Source organism: Barbatula barbatula, assembly GCF_947034865.1.
Source record: "Barbatula barbatula genome assembly, chromosome: 10".
Classification (NCBI taxonomy): Eukaryota; Metazoa; Chordata; class Actinopteri; order Cypriniformes; family Nemacheilidae; genus Barbatula; species Barbatula barbatula.
In genome coordinates this window covers 17,872,389-17,893,183 of record NC_136773.1, presented here as the reverse complement: position 1 = coordinate 17,893,183, position 20,795 = coordinate 17,872,389, and the positions used below count along the sequence as shown (strand labels likewise).

General features: G+C 38.5%; 1 protein-coding gene across 1 annotated transcript; it reads left to right on the top strand.

Annotated features, from left to right (window-relative positions):
* The first annotated feature begins 14,892 nt into the window (after positions 1 to 14,892).
* cbln1 (cerebellin 1 precursor) lies at positions 14,893 to 20,314 on the top strand. Its single transcript, XM_079466600.1, has 3 exons — positions 14,893 to 15,613; positions 16,069 to 16,188; positions 19,208 to 20,314. Exons 1-3 carry the CDS (start codon positions 15,362 to 15,364, stop codon positions 19,403 to 19,405), a joined length of 570 nt encoding a protein of 189 aa, XP_079322726.1. The 5' UTR covers positions 14,893 to 15,361; the 3' UTR covers positions 19,406 to 20,314.
* The last annotated feature ends 481 nt before the right edge of the window (positions 20,315 to 20,795 follow it).

Below are 20,795 nucleotides of genomic sequence, written 5' to 3'. Positions count from 1 at the left end.
GTACATTAGGTACAGGCTGATATTTATATCATTCCTGGGAGGGTGGATGTCAAAACAAAGTCTGTTCTCTGCGATGCTGCAACAGGGTGTTGATGTTATTCGCAGATGATATTAATCTCTCAGATAAATGAGACGGATAATCTTCTCTTCGTGTCTCCAGCCATTCTTTGTGGACTTGGTTTTTGGACTTGAAGACGTCCAAATTTCAAAATGACGTAGCCTTCTGGTCAGAGACAGACTGTTTGGAGGGGTCCTAACTGAGATCCTAGACTGAGCTCATGTGTTTAAAGTTTAATTGTAAGAAATAATTTCTTTCTTTGTTATCAGAATCCTGTACACATGTGTTTGGTAAGTAGGACAACTGTTTTGTCAGCGGGGTGTTTGATGTTCCTCACTTTTTCCTTTTACTGCGGTCTTCACATTAGCAAAACTTGGCGAAGGGAGCTAAAACGGGATTATTTTCTTACACTTGGGTTCTTCGGTGTGAAGTTGTGTAACCACAAAACAAACACTGATTGCAATAACATCATATTATCAAATTACCACTGCTTCAGCCTAAAAACTCACTTAGAAAATGCAGATTCTACTTTAAAACGGTTCTGTCCCCCGTGGTCACTTGTGTCAGAATGAAACATCACATCTTAAATCTCAAATTCAGAGGTTTCATTATGCAAATGTGCTGTAAATCATTATTTTGATTCACCGAGATAAAACTTTATTTTAGAATATAATTGGGTTGTTTAGTACCTAGAGCGATATCTTGCTGGGGTTAGTGTCTGTAAATCTTTTGTTGTGCTGCCTTTCTTCGTGGTTAATTCAATAAACAATTTTAAACAAAAAAATTATTTTAAATCAAGTTTTGCAGGTAAAATTACATTTCAGATTGAGCACACTCTCCAAGCCAGTAAATACTGATACCATCTGCTGTAGGTACCTATCCACAACCTAAAAAAAGCCTTTCTGTTGTTTGCTTTGTTCATGGGTTTGTCTGTTTTGCGACCAATCCATTCCCTACTGAAAGAGCTGGATTTCCAGTGATTGAACATCACTGGCCCATATAAGATCCACAGCTCCAACCAATTGATAAACTAGGTTTATTCCAGGTGTAATGTCAGAGGTGTGATGTCACAGCTTCCTTTTGATGATTTTCCGTTACAATTGTAATTGGACTTTTGTTCATCTTGAGGTAAAATTACAATTTGAGCTTAAATCAAAAATGTTATGTACTGTTTATTATGCTATAACTTCAACACGTGATGATTAGAATTACCATATAACCCCGATTAAAAGATGGAGCACATATTTTGAGATAGTAGTGTGCAAGTGTGGTATGGATCATGGATCAGTCTGGGGAGTACATAGACTGAAATGCATTGCTGATTCAGACCATCGGAGACTATGGTGATGTCAACTTGTCAAATTATCCCCAACAGTCAGCAGCATGGCATCAATAGTCTGTAAGTGTTCCAGAATGTACTTGCATGCCAGTCTCCTCCAAACCTTTAGATGGTGCTCTTGTATGTCATCTTTGAAGACGCCTCCACACAGCAGCTGTTGTAGGTGATTGAGTTGCTTGTTTAGGGAGTGGGCAGCAAAGTGTTTTCTGAGGATGTAAGGTAGGTAGAAGAGCTCTTGGTCTGCAGTTGTCTTTTTCTGTTTACTAGCCACACCACTGCAGCCTTTTACTCAGATGGGTAGTAGTGTTGTGCTTTTATGTTTGGATCAGTGCCAGCCTAGATGCTCTTATTTTATTTGACAGGAATAAAAATGAGGTGTGGTCTAAAAAAGTATTACAATGTGGCATTTATGATAGTGTCTCTTAATGTCTCACTCTTGCATTTTCTAAGTTTGTCTATGATAACTTTTAGCTTAGACCAAATTATATTAACCATTATGTTTTACAGTTTTATGTTTAGTGTTATATAGCTCTATATTTGAACTATTCTATCAGCTTTATTGTCGAATCTTCGAAGGTACAGTTCACCAAAAATGAACATTTTGTCATTGTTTATTTACACTAATGTCATTCAAAACATAAATAAATGTTACGCCTTTGTTACCCAAACTTAACGTCCGCATATATCCGCAAAGAATGGAGATTATTTCTGATAACAAGCAAAAGAAATAACAAGTAAATGAAATTGGCTATTATTTTAGGTAACCGGTAGAAGAACTGTTATTTGACAAAACTTTAATGTGACAGTTACACGACCCATTCGACATATTGTTTATTTAATACAAATATTACACAATAAAATATTAATCTAAAATAATATAAATTAAATAAAATATGAATAGTTTTATTATTGGCCACTATTGCCAGACCAATCAACAAACATAGACCGGAAGTTAACTTCAGGCCAGGTGCGTGTGTCCGATGAAACCATCTCTAATACTCTTTCACTTAAAAGAAGATAGTTTGAGAAATGTTTTGTGTCCATACAATTGAGGCCAATGTTGTGTGGTTACCAGCATTTTTCAAAATATCTTCTTATTTGTTCTACACAAAACGAAAATCATACAGGTTTGAAATGAACTAAGGGTCAGTAAATTATGAAGGAATATTTATGTTTTTGGTGAACTATCCCGTAATACAAACAAACATCTGAAATGTGCCCATGAGTAACCCTGAGCAGTATCATTTTGTAAAGCGAGAAATGTAGGTTTGCATTTATTAGTCAGTGAGTGGTAGAACAGTAGTATACAGGAGTATAATTATACTAATATCGTTCCTGCTGTAGTCTAGTATGCTATGATTGCCACTCTAATCAGTGACTGATTAAGTCTTTTGTTCAATGCTCCAGGTTTGTCTGAGCCACTGGCCTTGTTGTATTCTCTCCTGGGCCCCTTGGGGTCGGTCTGATTGGGTTTTAATTTGCCGGTCAGGGTTTGGCATTGGTTCTTTATTAGCTCAGCGACCATTTGAGTTATGAGCCGCGCTACTTTCTGCTATTGATCTGTGATTTCCGCAACAAGGTCAGCATGAGGAGAGACAAGGGAATGGATTAATCAACAACCAATAATGTCGTAGCTGCACAAAAAATGACTTGCAGACATGAAACGTTTTTGTTTAATTGCGTCTGTCTCAGCACTGATGGCATTGGGGAGGACAAGCTGTAAGAATGCGGGGTTGGAGTGTCAATCGGGATTGGTTAAAATTATTTCATTTGGAGTAGAATGAGAGCACATTTTATATTGATTGAATATTGATTCATATATGTTGACTTTTATCGTTTTTAGGCTATCTATGTACTTCATGTTCATGAAAATAAAATGTAAGTCTTGACAGGAAAACTACAGTGTAAAAAAAGACATTTGAAAGATTTCTTTCTTTAATTTTCTTTTACAGATTTCCACTTATAATGTAAATGTGACTTTTTTCCCCCATATTGTTCACGTATATTTCAAAATATGTTCAAAGCGTAAAATTACATAAAAAGACCACAAATTTGGTCGCCCAAAATGGGAACCATGTAATTTTACGGTTTATTTCTTTCGCCCCAGCTGCCGTGAAATTTCAGTTTTTACAGGATTTTTTACAGTGTAACCTTTCGCTTATGGTACATTTTTAAATGTTTTTTTTAATGAAATAGTGTAAACTTACAGCTAGAAAAAAAGAGAAAAATCTCTTAAGCTCCACTATGTCACAAGTTTAAGCAAAGAACTATTAACACAATATGTATTAACACAAGAACAAATGCTAATTTCTTGTTGTTTTTAAACTAGAGTATCTTTTTGTCATAAACCTCCCATAAACGTGCTTTGAAGATAACAAAGCCTTTCATGTCTTCAGCATAAAAGAACATTCAAGTGCATTTCAAAGTGACATATCATCAAAATATTGATGATATATCAGAGAGATTGGATGTTTTATGATGGCAAATGCTCCTGCCCTGGAGATCATTTTCTTAACAGTGTGGTTTCAGCATTCACGATGGGTCTGCTCTAATCCAAATTCAAAGTACGTCCACATTAATTCAGATAAATTTGAAAACACATCTTTTTTGGTATGCGTTAGCATTCCACCATTTTTTGTCCAATGAAAACGGACTGTCCAATGAAAACCTGTGCAGAATTTAAGGGGAATTTTGTGTTTTCAGATTTTTCAACATGGTCATGAGAAGAGAAACTCACATAAGAGAGGAAAGCACTTTGAAATTTAAACTGTTTCCAAATTATTACATCATAATTAATGTTGACGTGGTCTGACAGGGTTTTTTCATGCAGACAGATGATGTCATCACTGGCATGCTCTAAAGAGCTCATGGTCTGAAGTCTCTGTCTTCATCTTGTTCCATGGCGTCTGTGTTTGGAAAGTAGAAGAGAAGTGAAAGTGGATAGGGACTAATACATGTCTTACCTAATACAATGTGTCATACACGCAATGCAAAGGTATGAGAGTGCGTATGTGTGTCATGTTGAAACCCAAGAGCTGTTGCTCAGTCAGGTCAGAAAGACAGATGATGGGTGCTGAGTGAGGTGACAACACATTCCTTCTGTCATTCCTCTCATCTCATCATCATCTCCACCCTCTCCTCACCAGAACGCACAGATAAACTCCACCTGGGCCTTCAAGGACCAATATTTTCCTCTCCCCTTCTCTGCATTATCTCTCTCGCTCGCTCTGTATTCCTTTGTACTGTATTTATACCCCCTCCCTTCATCTTCCTCCCACAATTCTCTTCTTCCCTCATATTTCCTCATTTGCCAGTACTCATTCATCCCAATTAGCTGCGTGTTCACCTCCCTCTGTTTTCTCCTGGGCTGTATATCCTTGCAATTGGCTTTCTTTCTGCTTGCTTGAATCTCTCAAATTATTTCTTGTGATTTTCACGCGGCTTCTGTGACATTTTCATGCAAGTGGTTCTGGGGGCAACTCACTGTGCTGGAGTAAAGGTGTCTTAAAATAAACAATTATCAAGTGTTTAGCTAAAAAATAATTACGATGATATTGCTCTGTTTCATAACTTAGTAAGCTCCCTACTGAGGCAGGATTTTAGGGTTTAAATAAGTGCACTCTTCTGACAAAACATCTGCTTCAAAATTTACATCTTATGAAAGTTCCCAAGTTACTCATGGATTCCTGTAACCGCTAGAACGGAGCCTCATAATGTAGGCAGTAGGCAGCAAGGCATCTCACTTTGGAACAGAGCTTATTTTGCAGAAAATTACACAGCCCAATTATTGCGAGGTAATGGCTTTTGCTTATGAGTTGCGGTGTTTTAGCAAGCAAAGATTTCGGTCACAGATGGCGTTCCTCACAGCATGAACACCATTCCAAACATGGGAACCATATCAAATCCTCATATAAGCTAAATGAACATAAACCGGGACGGTTTTTCCAGCATCGGGCTGTTTGAGAGGCAGAGTCTTCTCAGAATATGACCGCAGGCCTCTGAGTGTCTGATCCCATCAGGGTCTTTTCAAGAGCTGGAACGGTTGGCATTCTCCGCTCTTTTTTAGGTTGGATGGAGGCCTGCTGGTTAGGGTGATATTGAGTGGATGACTGGAGGATAGATGTGCCTGTTATATCACAAATAGAAGATGAGAGTATCGTAGCCCAGAACTACTGATCAGTTCTAGCATTCTTACATGATAGATTATCGGCTCTAATAAACTGATTTGAGAGACGACTTTTCAAGCTGTGTCTGTGCAAGACTAGAAATAGATTTACCTGCTGTCTTAAAAATAGAAAAACATGCAATTAATTTTCCTTTTGTCCACTAGATGGCAACAATTAAATAAAATGGCTAAAACTCTATCTCTCCTGTTTCTTACAAGTTTAGAATGGATCTCTGAATCTACAGTAGGCATTTATATGCCATATATCCATCAATCTATACATTCATTTTTTATTTGTTTTCTCATTCATTCATTCTTCTAAGTTTATCTGTCCATTTCGTCGTCGTCTTTTTGACTTTATTATCCATTGAGTGTTTGCCTTCTTTCAGAGCAGCTTGATGCAGGTGTGTGGTATCTGTGGGCTGCTCTGACAGCCGTACTGAAGGACTGTCATTAGTGACCTTTCTCCAGCTGGACGAGTTGCTCCTCGCTCAACTAGCGGGAGGCAGTTCTGTAACTCTTCACCCACCAAAAAGAACAAGAGAGAGAGACAAGAAGTGGAGTGTTAAAAAAAAGATTATGGACCAGAGGAGTCTGAATTATGTTTAATCATCAAACAGTCTGAAACAGAAGCACAGGAGAAGTCTGGAGTGTTTCAACCGTTTTCTAAATAGACACTTTTCCAGGTATATGTATGCATGTATGTACAGATATGTTCAAAATAATAGCAGTCCAACATCACTAACCAGATCAGTCATTGTTTTTGGTAGAAATTATATTTCTGTTTGGCAAATATTTTACTAGTAGGTGTAGCCAAGAAGGCACTAATTATTAATTTGACTGTTCTATGAGAAGAGGGAATACCAGTTCAAACCGTTCAAGTACTATGATCTGGTGGCAGAGTGCAGAGACAGCTGATGGACCATAACCATCCATCCCGTAGAGGTTGGATGCAGGGGCTTCATGGGAATATCCAGTTTCGCCGAGCTGATGGGACAACTGGTATAAGATTGAGGAGATGGTGGAGGAGGCAGAGAAGGCAAGCTACTGGTTGTGGCTATGGAGGAGGGACAGGAATTGGAGCAGCTCCAGGGGTGGCGGGGAGACGTCCCCACAAGCCAGGGGGAGAATTTCTGTGACCCGAAGGTGCACTGGAGGAGGTGCGGAAGGCAGAAATGTCAAGCAGGGAAACACCACCTGTACATTGAAATGATATGAGAGCAATAGAAAACCAACAGTCATGACGTGCATCCTGCTAATTCAGTGTGATTGAATTAAAAGGTCGTGTTCGAAATAATATCAGTGTGGAGTTCAATTAGAGAGGTAAATCATTCTGTGAAATAACTGGTGTCAAACAAGTGGCCCTTATTTGAGGAAAATGGGTTATTTGTTCAGAAGAACAGCGTATTTTGATTAAAAAAATTATTAGAGAGGAAAAAACATGCACAGAGCAGAAAATGACAGCCTGCTCAGCTAAAATGATATCCAATGCTTTAAAATGGCAAACGAAACCAGAAAGATGTGGAAGAAAACAGAAAAGTAACATACGAATGGATCGAAGAATAGCCAAAATGGCATAGACTCAGTCCAGGATGATCAAAGAAAGTCTGATCAAACACACTGCTATTATTTTGAACTCAACTATAGTATAGCATGGTAGATAGATAGATGGATGGCTAGATATATGAAACATGATTTTTGCACATTTAAAAAGTTTTTTGTAGTTTGCATATTCTGTTAAAGAATTGGGGTGATTCGTTTTGGGTTTTGTATTGGGTTGAAGCAGGCTTGGTCTCAACTAAAACTGAAAATTCTTTTGTAACATCAAATACAAAGTTTTACACAATGTGCAGTTTATTTATTATTTATTATAGCATATTGAAAACAAAACTTCTAATTTAGTCTCACATCAGCCTCCTCAGTTTAAACACAGCGTCTCTGTAATTCATTTCAGACGTTTATTTTCTGTTTCCATGACATCCCAGCTTTCCAATATCTTTTGCTGTATTTTCCATCCTGTGTTCTCTCATCTACTGCTTTCCATTTCTCTGCCTGTTGGCTTCTGTATGCTGGAAGGTGACCTGCTGAGGTCTGGAAATGCTGAAGTGTGCATGTCTCTCAATACCTGCCTTTACATCTCTTTTAAATGTGGATAAAGGGTGCACTTTAGACATCTCTCAGTGCAAAGTGAACATGGTCAACTTCGCTCTTATCTTTGCATATATTTGGATTAATTAGGTTGTGTGAGCCAGAAAGACACAGCTTTATACTTTCAAAATCATGAACTTTAGCAACCCGAATAGGCCCACTAAGGCCCACATCATAAATAATGTTCCCAAAACGAAGGAAAAATACGATTTTTTTGCACGCAATAGTGCTTGGTTATTAAAAATGGCTTAATTGTGTTGAAATCATTTGTTTTCTAATCAGAGCCTAAACAGGTTTTACTCTATACAAGTTTTTCTTCCATAGTACATTTTGACCAAATACAAAATTATGAAAATATATATTTTTTGCTCTGATAAATGCACGAAAGATCAGGCATTTCCATTAAGAAAGTACAGTTCATAAGGTTCAGTTTTAATTTTCATATTTTTTCACGTTTGAGTGATCTATTCAATAGTTTTTGTTTGACAGCTAAAGAACCCCACAAACTGTTCTGCGCTCAATGATCCTAATCCCTCTCCATGAATTCAACCAAGCGTATACTTGTTTTGATTGTGTCCACGAGGAACGAATATAAAGACATAAGCCCATGCTGACACAACCCCAAAGTGGTAACTGGCCCCAACCCAGTGATTCATCTAACATGATCTGCCGGGTAGGCATGTGACTTTGCATCTTATATCTTGCCATTATTTAATGTCACATCATTTTAAAAAATGCTGGAACAAATTGCTGTAAATAATTTCACGTCTCACTCAAATATCAGAGTACATCTACATGTGCGCAAAGTAGAGTTGTGTATACTGATATTGTGAGATTGTAAGATGCTCATCAGGGTGAGTGACAAGTGTGTTTGAGGGACACTAGCTCTGGTATTACCAAGGGATCAGAAGTGAAGATTGTTTCATTTCCCATCAGCAATGGCCTGGATATCGATCCTCTCTGTCAACACAACTGCTATATTCTGTTTACTGATTACTCACACGCACGCACGCACACACAGACAGTATCCACATGTTAAAGTATTTATACAGCCTGGCATGACCACAAGGAAGAAACAGTGTGGATGTATTAATATTTCCAAAGGGTGTGTATGTGTGTATTCATACAATCACACTGATTCTTCCCTGTGGTCACACCATTTGTGAATTACACTACAGAGTCACATTAGTCCTCACATATCACAAACATATACTGTAGTCTCTACCCTCACTCACATTAAACAACCATCTCTTTATTGTTCCCAGACAGCCAGTAATGTATGATTTTTATGTTGGTATGTTAATTAAGTTTTTACTAGGTATTATTTAAATTCTGTACATATACAGTGAAATGAAATATTGTTCCCCTAGATCTTCAGTGCAATTTGCAGGGAGTGTAAAGAATAGGCCTACTGTCTTGTAAACACAATGAATAATACTTTAGCTTGCTCCACTGTTAACAATATAGATAGCCATAGGAGATTAAACCATGCAATAACTTTCAACATTTTCCCGAACAAGGGTTAGTTTTAACCTAGGTTTTACCAAAATAAAGCTCAATTGAATATGAGGCGAGCCCCTGTTTCCTTATGTTTTCTACTAACATCTACTAAAGTGATCCATTTAAGGTTTGGTCTTCTTTAAGATTAAGATTTAGTGTCTCCATTAACACTGTAGTTTCCTGTTGCAGTCAGATTGGCATTGCATGTGAAAAACAGCAATACAAATCTGTGATGACAGACAATATAGATATGTGTGATCTAACATTGGGACAATTCAGCATATATTTTCTTCAGCAAAGTTATTTATTTTGAGCATTTTGTCTACGTTTTGTATTTGTTTATTTAATTTTAGAGGTATGCATGCAACATAAATCAATTTTGGACAGGTTTATAATTGATTGTAATCAAAGGATTTTCTTGTTTTAAATGAATTTGATATAATTTAGGTGAATGGCACACATAAAACCAATCCAGGAGGCAAAGATTTTAATACCATTCCTTCAGACTGCTTTACCAAATTTGTGTAAAAACTGTATAAAGCTAATGGCTGCATTGTTTACCTAGGCATTGTTTACCTAGTGTAATTAATACAGCTTTTTTGCACATAAAGGAAATGTGCTATGAGTCTTGAGTTTATCTTATACTCTACTTGTATAGTTGTCTCCTACAGTTGATCTTTTCCTCACATGGTAGCCTAAACTCCTACATAGCTAATATACTGACTATTTCCCGACAACAACCTGTATTTGTTGCTTGCTACAGTATGCCCCTGTTTGTATCTATCTGCGATACCGCCAACACCATCCCAGCAGAGCTAAATGCTCACAATGTTCCATGGCTGCTCTTTAACCTGCTATATTTTCCTTTTAACCATCACCCAACATAACCAACTCCGTCTCATCCTCTCATATTATCTCAGAAGTATCTTCTCTCTTTTTCTTCTCCTTCAACCTCTATCTGCCTCCTATCAGGCTGTCTCTCTTTATTACAGACCGCCTGTGTCTCTCACCATGTCCCTCGAAAGCTCCGCATCGTGAATTAGACCCTGAGAGAGGCAAGTGAGTGAACAACCAAACCGATGGAGGAGCGAAGGAGCAGCCAAAATCAGCAAAAGTGATGACAGGTTATTTTTCACCAGCCTCCCTTGACAGCGCAATGCTGTTTTCTCTTCTCCTCTGACACACGGAAGATTTAATCTAGCCATCTCTAGGTAGCCCTTCCGCTCCTGTAACCAAATGAAAGCCATGATTACACATGTTAAAGGCGGAGGGGGGGGCTCGAGACCTCGGTTTGAAAAAGGCCAGGGCAGCAGATTCGCCGGGCTCTGCAGGGTGATTCGGTGTGCGTGGGTACACGTGTTCAGACGCGTCTTTGTGTAAAGCATCCCAGTTGATGGTGGTCTTTATTGTTATGGAAGGTTATTGTTTCGTGTGCCAGGTGGGAGACATCTCGAGCCATAAAAGTGAATCGCACACCACAGACTCGCACACCGCTGCTTTAAATGATTATTCTAATGGCTCTCCCTCCTCATCTAAATCTCTCCTCTCTTCCTTCCATGTTCTTTTGATGAATATCGGCTTTGAATAATAGAACATGCAGCTAGTTGGTTCTAGTTCACATAGCCTTCAATTTGCGTATATTCTGCATGTCATATGAGTCAAAGCAGGTTTATTTTTTAAATTTGTCACATATTTCACAGCCATTCAAAAATGTTCATAGCGATTCAGTAATATCTGCATTTGGGTAGGTCATCATACACGTGTACTACGGTGTGGCAGCAAATTTAGAAAACAAACAGTTAATATTACATTGTTATTATTAATATTAATATGTATCATATAAAATAGCATAAGAGAGATTTGTCTTTATGGTTGTTTTTGCAGTCACACCATCGAACCAATTTGCATATTAGTCTGTCAACTACCCATTTTCTGCCTGCAGGAACTCTCAAAATGTCCTGTGTCTGTGTCTCTTTAAAAGTCAAGTGTGTCCTGTATGGCTGCATGCAATATTTATTCTATTCCTCTGCAAGGCCTTAATGGTTACTTTCCCAGCCAGCTGAGTGCACCATAACTCCCGTGCAAAGCAGCAAGGAACATAGAAATCAGAGGGATATTTTATGTTTAGATAAGATAATGTCTAAACGGAGAATGCATTCATGGGAAAAAGCATTACACGTTCCCGCATAGAACCTTGACTATGCCGTTTATGTTTGCAAACTCTGATAAAGACGCATAATTTGTCTGGGTTAGACTGAAATCACACCGTTTAAATAATTCAACCTTTTGTCACATTAGCACAATGCTCAGTGCAGAGTTTATGTCTCTTCATTAATGCCATTGTAGGATCTGTACACACACCCCTCTTCTGCTGAATAAATTGTTTAAGGGAGTGACACAGATGTATTCGAATGACACCTCCACCTTCCCTTTTGTCCTTTGCTGCAGTGGACCCGAGCCAAACTCTTTTAAAATCATATTATCAAATCGCCTACAGGACAGAAACTATATTTTTGATGAGCCACCAACAGGCCGCCAATAACAGACTAATGTGATTTGGTAAATTTCATTTACAACGCTTTACATTCTTGATTGGATTACTCTCAGCGAAAAATGGTTGCACTCCACACCTAATCAAGTAAATCATTACTTTCGCCTCGAAATGTGTCAAATGAAAAGGGAACAAGGTTTATGAAACGTACAGTGTGCAAACCTCAAATTTTAATAAGATTAGTATCAATTTCTCATTTCCGAAAGAGAAACATGCTCAATACCAGTTATGCCTTTTGCAATATCAGTTATGCCTTCCAATCCTCTTTTCGAATCAAAAAGTCTTTCGCTCTGAGGATTTCAGTCAATTGAGTCCATATTTAGTTTCAGAGCCATGGCACCTCATTGAGAAGCCTTCTTTTTGCTTCTTCATTTGAAACAAACAATAACTATGAAATGCTTGGAGTAATGGAGGTTTCATGGGAAAACATGTCATTTGCAAGGTGATAAATATTTTAGCGTGCTAATTACCTTGGTTGTTAACTTCTCCTTTTGAGAACCAAAGTGTTTGCATGCTAATTGTTCTTTAATGACTACATATCGGGCAGTGTTACTCTGCTGGGAGATCTAAACTTACCTTTATTTGCTTTATCTCACTATTTAGACAGGTATGCGTCTTGTTGTTATGTACTAGAGGTGTTTTCCTGCATTAGCAGCCAGGCATTGAGCGCCAGCTGGCAGCAGCGCAAACACAGTCATGCTTTACATATCACTGACACACCTTTTTCTTTATTTAATGCATTCGTAGGTTCATGATGCAAAGAGATGAAGGCACTTTAGACAACAGCATGATGCAACGGGACCTGGGGGATGTGAAGCGTGACAGGACATTCCTCAAAGGGAAGCTGTCACAAGATAACATCTGTGTCCTGATGCTTCACTAACCTGGCATTCATTCTTGATCATGCACTCTATCTTTAATCTATTGATCGATCATCCATCCATCCATCTACAGCCATTTTGTTGGTCTCACTGTGTTGTTTCTACTGGGTGGATCAGTCAGCTGATGTTCTGGGTTTGTTCATTGTTCATAACAGAGGTGGTCAATGCAAAATGAAGTTCATTTATGCTGCGTGTGTGAGGGGAATTCTGCGGATGGCAGCAAATTAAAGCTACCTAAAGAAACTAAATGCAATTAGACAGTATAGGTATAATATATACAGTACTTATACAATCTTTGCCATCAAAATGTTGAGAATGTGTATCTGTCTGTATACAGTATTTGCATGTATTTGACTCTTTTCTACATCATCGTTTTCTACATTTCATATTACATTTAAGGTTCCAACTTTATTCTTTGTGTGTTCCATGTGTTCTCTTTTATTCTCATTTTCTTCTTGTAGCTGATAGGATACAATGCAAATTGTAAAAGGTTCTATAAATATAAATTTGACTTGACTTGAGTGTGCAACTTTTATTATTTTAGTTACATAAACTGTAAATGTATTTTTGTTTGTCAGGGTTGTCTCAAAAGCCATTATTATCGATTATGATAATATCTTATAATATCGTAACTAACTCAGGACCCATTTAAGATTTTGCCACAATGGTTAAAAAGTAATTGTAATAGGCCAAACCAAATAAAAAAGAAATTGAGATTTGATTATGTATTTAAGATATTTAAAATTCCATTGCTATTGTGATGATATTATGATTGTGAATTATTTTGCCGGTGATAAATAAGTAGAGGAAATTTCATAATATAACGTCCCATTGTTTGTTTACGATTTTGAATTAAATACACTTTATTAAAAATGTTTAGTTTATTTGCACTTGTGAAACGTAATGAACATCAACACATAAAACAAGAAAAGGTTAAAAAAAGATATAGAGACATTCAGATAAAACAGCATTTACATTTTAAACACAGAAATCTATGTCTGACCATGCCTTTCTTGCCTTTGCATCAGGCGTGTTTAATAGCACCTCGTAGTCTTGTAGGCGGCTGACCTCACTAACTCTGGTTCTGCAGCTCATCATCTTTCTTCAGAACTTTTCTTTTGATAAAGTGAATGGGTGACTCACTGACTCCAGACCTGCATGCTGTCTGTGCCTGTGGAGATATACCGGTGAGATACTGTTTAGTGTCTTTTTCATAAGAGCAAGTGTCCAAACATTTGTATTTTTACACAAAAATGTCTTTCGCCTAATTTTATGGGGTTTTTCATCCGTTTACCAGCTTAAGGTCTGAAGATACTACCCACAAAACACTTAACCCGACCGCTTAGTTTAAACGCTTAACCCTCTTCACGGTTTGACTTCCGTTCCTTTAATTAACGTTGTAGCCCAACTCACGTACATGCTTTGTTGTCGCTGCTGCTGTTTCTTTCAAATGTCAAGCGCGTCCTCTGTTCTTGTTTAGCTCGCCATGTCTCTTTTCCTCCTAAAACCTGCTCAGTGATCTCATTTATTAAATGTCATGTAAGAACTGCGCTGGCGCAGAATGAGTGCTGTCAGAAAAAGGCCCTCCGTAGGCAAAGATGCATTTAAGACGCCACATCCTATAAACGTGTTCAAACTCTGGGCGAAATATTTTGAGCGACGGCATATGCTTCTTAAGTTTTTTTGGCATGAACAGCCAAGGGAAATCGTTTCTTCTGTGTATTCACAATGCGTCATCGGTTTCCAAACAGAACATGTGCGAGGGAGTTCAGTTCAGTGTCAGTGTATTACAGTCGGCTGAAACTGTATATGATATTGATTAGGATATCGATTGAATTAACTAGACCAGCTCCACTGTCCTCTCTGTTTAAAGTTGACTTATCCATCTGAAGAAGGCGCACGCAAAACGCGCGTACTGCTCTTGGAAAACGTCCCGTGACTCCGCGAAAGATGTCCAATATTGTGTAAAAACAACTTTGTTAACTTCTTCCACGAGGAATTTATGAAGACGACCTCGTCTGTCTTATCGTGCGCTCACAATCCATTAATCGTGAATGACGTTTTAACGCAGCGAGGAAGAATAATTTGCGTCCAATTGTGTCCGGTTGAACGATGACAAAACGCGCCCCTATTTTCAGCGGATCGGGGTGTCATCCCCTTCTGTCTGCTAGTAGTCGGCGGGTCCACCTGTAAGATACTCTTGTGAGGGGTGGGACCCCATCAGCAATGTCACGAGAAGAGGCGGTCCGTGCACTGGGTTTGGAAAGGGATTGGAAAAGTAAAGACGGTCTCCTGCGCTGATTGGGGGTCCGGAGGGGAGGACGAGGAGGGCGGGAGGATTGCGCTCACGAGCTTTTGTGTTTCACTTCTAATATCTCACATATCAATAATTGAGCGCGCGAGCAGACGGACCCCACGCGCTATGTGTTCTACTGCGCGCGGAATCGGAAAGGGCCTTGATCCGCTTTCAATCGGCTGTTCCACTACGGACTGAGAGGAGAACACTGGAAGTGCCGGTAAAATATCAAAGACATTACAGAGTCGGTGAGGGGAAAAACAGTTTGTAGTCTTGACTTGAACAGTTGGAAAGGACTTCATTTTACAGTGAGGAGAGGTTTGGAGCGGTTCCGGTATCCCTTGCACGGCAGGGGATTTGAGCGGAAAACGGTTTGCATCTTTGTGAGAAGACCGCAGTTAGGTGCAGACTGAAGTTGGCATTATGTTAACGTTGGTTCTAGGCGCAGTGTGGTTAGTGTGCCATGTATACGCACAGAATGAGACAGAACCCATTGTACTAGAGGGGAAATGCCTGGTGGTGTGCGACTCAAATCCGACCTCGGACCCGACTGGGACGGCTCTTGGGATATCGGTGCGTTCGGGGAGCGCCAAAGTGGCTTTTTCCGTGGTGAGGAACACGAACCACGAACCGTCTGAGATGAGCAATCGAACAATGGTGATCTACTTTGATCAGGTAAACACGCACTTTGGATATATTCAGGCACAGTTTCTTATGTTGTGTTACTTTTAATAATTAAAAATGTATTTTGGCATTGATCATTTTTTCCATTGTCTAAATGAATTACCACTAGAAGAAAAACTACATTAGATCACAAAAATGAAAAAATATTGCATCGTTAACTGATATGTGTAGACTATTGGGATATGTCACATTTCTCTCCATATCCACGTCGTAAAGGTCAATTACAGGCTAATAGCTTTCAATTATATCTAATAGCTCAGATTTTGTTCGTGTCGTAAAACTATCCTCCGTCCGCTGTTGTGTATATGATTAAGATATATTACTGTTCTACCAGCAGTTTTTTCAGTTCCTGCAGGTTAACCGAATAGCCAAAAGCATTAGTGAAGAGCAAAATAGTGCATTATGCTTGTCTGATCCACTTTTTTAATGACTCAACCTTCCCTCAGGTACTAGTGAACGTCGGTGAACGTTTCGATGAGAAAATGAGCAATTTCCTCGCGCCGCGAAAAGGGATATACAGTTTTAATTTCCACGTAGTGAAAGTGTATAACCGTCAAACCATCCAGGTAAGTGATTTTTTTGTCATTACATATTGCTCGCCTGTCCCACTGTCTTTATGTTCCTCTGTTAGACATTCAGCAGTGCATGCGTAAACGTTCGCGAGAGCGCGTTATTAATTCGCACAGCAAATCAGGCGCATAGCCAACACATTTTCTTGGTTTTGGTACAGCCTGTGGAAACATTGGCTGTCTAGAGAGGAGGGACGTATTTTATTTACCCAATTAGCACGAAATATAATAATCAGCCCAAAGTTGTGTTGTCAAGTGTCTGGTGCGTGTTCAGGACCATGGACAGAGAACGCGCGTGAACGATCAAATGATAAAACACTTTGCTCTCTAAGGCTCAAACGTGGTTTGGAATAGATTGGAATGAATATAAAACAATTAATAAACGTATCGTTTTAGGAACTGTTAAATTATTGCAAAATTATGTTTATTTCCTTGTCGAAAGCTTTCGAGGATGGCTTTAAAACGCTCATAAAGAGGAAGGCTGTCTTTTAGTAACCAAATCCTAGAATAAATAGGATGCTTAATCTCCCCGAGGATTCACAATTACATTCCGTTATTCCGCTCTGATCGGAGACTGAATTAGAAAGTACTCAAATCACAAATTTCCCAATTCATCACTGAAGTGCAAACATTGACTAATTGAAGACAATAAACTGTCAACAGCGAAACACACACACAACTGTACAACCATTAAATGAGACAATTCCAGCGACATAAATCAACACCAAAGTGCCCTAATCCAGCAACGTTAATTTAAACAAAATAATAACACAAATAAAAGGTGTCAATACAAAGAAAACACATGAATGCATTGCATTGGAGTGGCTGTTTCTTTTCTGTAATTTCTTCTTTTTTAACCATGCTTCCATGAATTATACTTGTACTTTTTACATATTTATATTGTACATTTGTACATTATATATTAGATCAGATACATACAGGTATGTGCATTCACACAAACAGAGACGCTGGAATGGTAGTGAGAGTGAAAGGAGAGTTTATGGAATATATTTGCGGTGTTTATTTAGTTTAAAAGGCCAGTCAACAGAACATTGTTTTATCAATGATTACCAAAACAATTGTTCTAATAAAGATGTTTTTTAGCAATCCTGCACAAACATAAAATGCAGATCTCTATAACATCTTAATAATGTATTATACACTTTGATTTCTCTCTTTAGGAACATCTTTTAAGGAAGGGCTAAAAATATGCTCAACATCTTACAATTGGTCGAAAAGAACTGTGTGAAATTTGTCATATGCTCCGGTTATCTGTTAAAGTACACATCCACATGTTGTTCTGAAAGGGAGGAGCAGGCCTCTCTTTTACCACGCAGAGTTAGAACATAAAACACACATATGCAATTATTTGAATGGTGTGTGAACAGTCAAGTGGCCCATACATTTTTTTGTATGAATTTAATCTAATTCCACTAAATTAGAATTGCATGCACTGGTCTAAATATAGCTCTTATCTATTTTTATTATCATTCTCTAGAGTTTAACATCTGTTAATATTCCCACAGTCAATCTTCTATCATGGGGTATACTTCAAGGAAATGTCCTGACAACACATGGTATCTGATTGGGGAAAAGCATTTCTTTTTAAGCCCTGGTTCAGGTGTTTGATAGTCTCAGAATCTAATATTCACATTCTATAGTTAGAATTATATAGGTCATTTTTTTCATTTCAAGGTTTTATTATAAAACTCACAAACATGATTTTGTGAAGACATATTGCTGTGGAGTGTGGCATGATTCTATATTCAATATTGATCGCAGACGTATACTTTTTCATATTTTGAGAAAAACAATTATTTGAACACTATAGATGTGACAGAGGGTAATTTAAGAAACAAAATGTCTGACCTAAAATAATGACCTAATTGACAAAGGGCCACGCATGTAAATAAAAATGATGGGTAACGTCAACAATTACGCATGCCTGAGACAGACAAGGCGGCGGACTAAAGAAACTGAGAGAGAGCAAATAAGGGGGCGTCCTCCGTCATTTCACTGCGTCATTTGGACAGGAAGCTATCTGTTGGTTTCCGCTAAATGGAGCATTAAATTGTGTGTTGAGTCAGTAATGAAACATTTACATTGTCGTTGCCCAATTTTCAGGGACTTCAGTATTTGTGATATTTAGCATATAGAGTGATGTCTCAATCATGCAATGGTATTCTGCTCCACGTGTACTTGTTAAGTTAAAGAATATGTTTTTAGAAATGGACATTTAATTGCATTCATTTAAAAGTCACCCAAATTACTTCCTGTGGTGTGTTTGTCTGTGTGATGATATAGTGTTGGTTATCCTTCTGGCGATCCTTCATGACTGAAGGTACATAGTGAAAAACTTTTTTAGACCAGTGTCTTTTTCTCAAAGTTTATGCATTTATATTTGCATATTAAAATCTAAAGCATGTTTTTTGTATCAATCGCTACACATCATATTCAAGGCATCTTTCCAATAACCACAAGTTCTTTCAAGTTTCATATCTCTTTTTGCCCTTCTTCATTCTTTGTCTGAAAATGGCTGGCATAGACAAACACAAATATACAGTACCAATGTGCCATTTTCATTTCCCCTGGCAAAGGCATATAAATGCTTTGATCAAGTTTTAGGATGTTATGGGGAACTGTCTGCTCTATTGTCAAGAGGCTTGTGAGGAAGCAAAATAAAGGGACAAGAGTATGTACATTACATCTGGTGTTGCAAGTAAGAAAATCAAAATAGGCCCTTGTTTATAATAATAACAATACAGTCAACCTGTGTCCCTTTGGGATTTTATGTAGCCTACACGTTGTTTTATTTATCCAAGCAGTACCTGATTGTTATGGCTGCTTAGCTCAACTGGGGGTTTCTTCATAGCTGAATTATTTTGTATAATTCAGCTCCTTAAAGCAAGATCACACTTGCGGGACAAAAAGTACAATGTGTGTGTGTATGTGTGTCTATATCCGTGTTTGTGTGGGAATCCTCTCTCTAATCCAAATGCTTTCTTCCATGTGACAGGTGAGCCTGATGCACAATGGCTGGCCAGTGATCTCCGCCTTTGCTGGGGATCAGGACGTCACGCGCGAAGCAGCCAGTAACGGCGTCCTGATTCAAATGGAGAAAGGTGACCGCGCCTACCTCAAGCTGGAGAAGGGCAACCTGATGGGCGGCTGGAAGTTCTCCACATTCTCTGGCTTCCTGGTCTTCCCCCTGTAGAGGAGGGGCACGACAAGGAGGGACTATTGCTCTTTAGCTCGCCGGCTTGTGGGAGATAGAAGGGATATGAGGGTGGATGAGAGATAGGATGCTAGCGAGAATGTAAAGAAAAAATATAGAAAGAGAAAATTTTGTGGAGGCTCTCAGTCGCACTCACTTCGCTCTGCTGCTTGACTACAGCTCTGGACAGCCAAAACTTTTTTATTATCCTTATTATAAACGATAATTGAAACGATCCGGAAAGAAATCACACAGAAAATGGTGGCTCTTCCCCTCCCGTTCATCACATCGCAATCCCCCATCGAAATTGTTCATCTGCTCTGAGGATCGTCCTTCAGCAGCCCAGATCTCCATTTCACACTGATCATCTCAGTATATTCTCTCCATATTTGCATACTGTGAGTCTCAGATATCATTCTCATTCTTGTCAGTACCTAGATCTAGTCGCCCTTCTCTGGCCTGCTCTACTGCTCCTCTCGCTCACCCTTTCCTTCCTCTGAGAGGGCGTCTGTGCTGTGTCATGGCTGATGGATCTCTGGATCCCGACAAAAAGACTGCATACTGGATATATACATATATAAATACATTAAAAGTTTCTATATGATTATGATATACTTCATGCTGAATTTGGTCAACTCTCTGTATTTCTGTATTTCAGTGTTAATACTTAGTGATTGTGTGTGGATTATCAGGCTGCTGTCCAACTACCAATGCTTCTTGTTTTTGTTTCGGTCAGAAATGTGGCTAAGATTAAACTATATCAGAAATACTATGAAGTACTATAAAGTTTTATTAACATTGATTGTAAAATATATGTGAATATTAAGCAGATAAAATCCTCCCTTTTACTGAGTTACATTACCTATGGTTTTTTTCTTTGATTCAATAAATATTAAATGGTACTTTTCTTAATCTGATTCTGTGCTTTGAGATTTAAGTGGCCTACAGGGTTAGAAAGCCATACTTCATCTGACTAAAATGACAATTCGGTAAGTTTGTGTGTGTTCCACAGAGAAACAATGACACACTGTTGGCGTGTCTCATTGTTTTTTTCTCTCTCGTGATGTAGGTTTGCTTGACTGGCCTCTCTCTCTTTCTCTCTTCCTGTGTCTCTCTACCGGGTGATTGGGGCCTCTCTCAGCTGCACTCAAGATTCTAATGAGCTCCTGGGGGGAAATTAAGGCTTGCATAATAAGCAAACCCCGCTGTTTACACAAAAATCATGTTGCATACATCTTTTCAACTCTTATGTTTTATAATTTTTTTGCCTTTTGCATCTTGCATTTCACTACGTATGTAAGGAATTCGATGGCTGACTATTTGAGGGGCAGTGTATCTAACTCTGTATTCATTTGAATGATTCATGCATAAGAGTTATGAGGTGGATAGT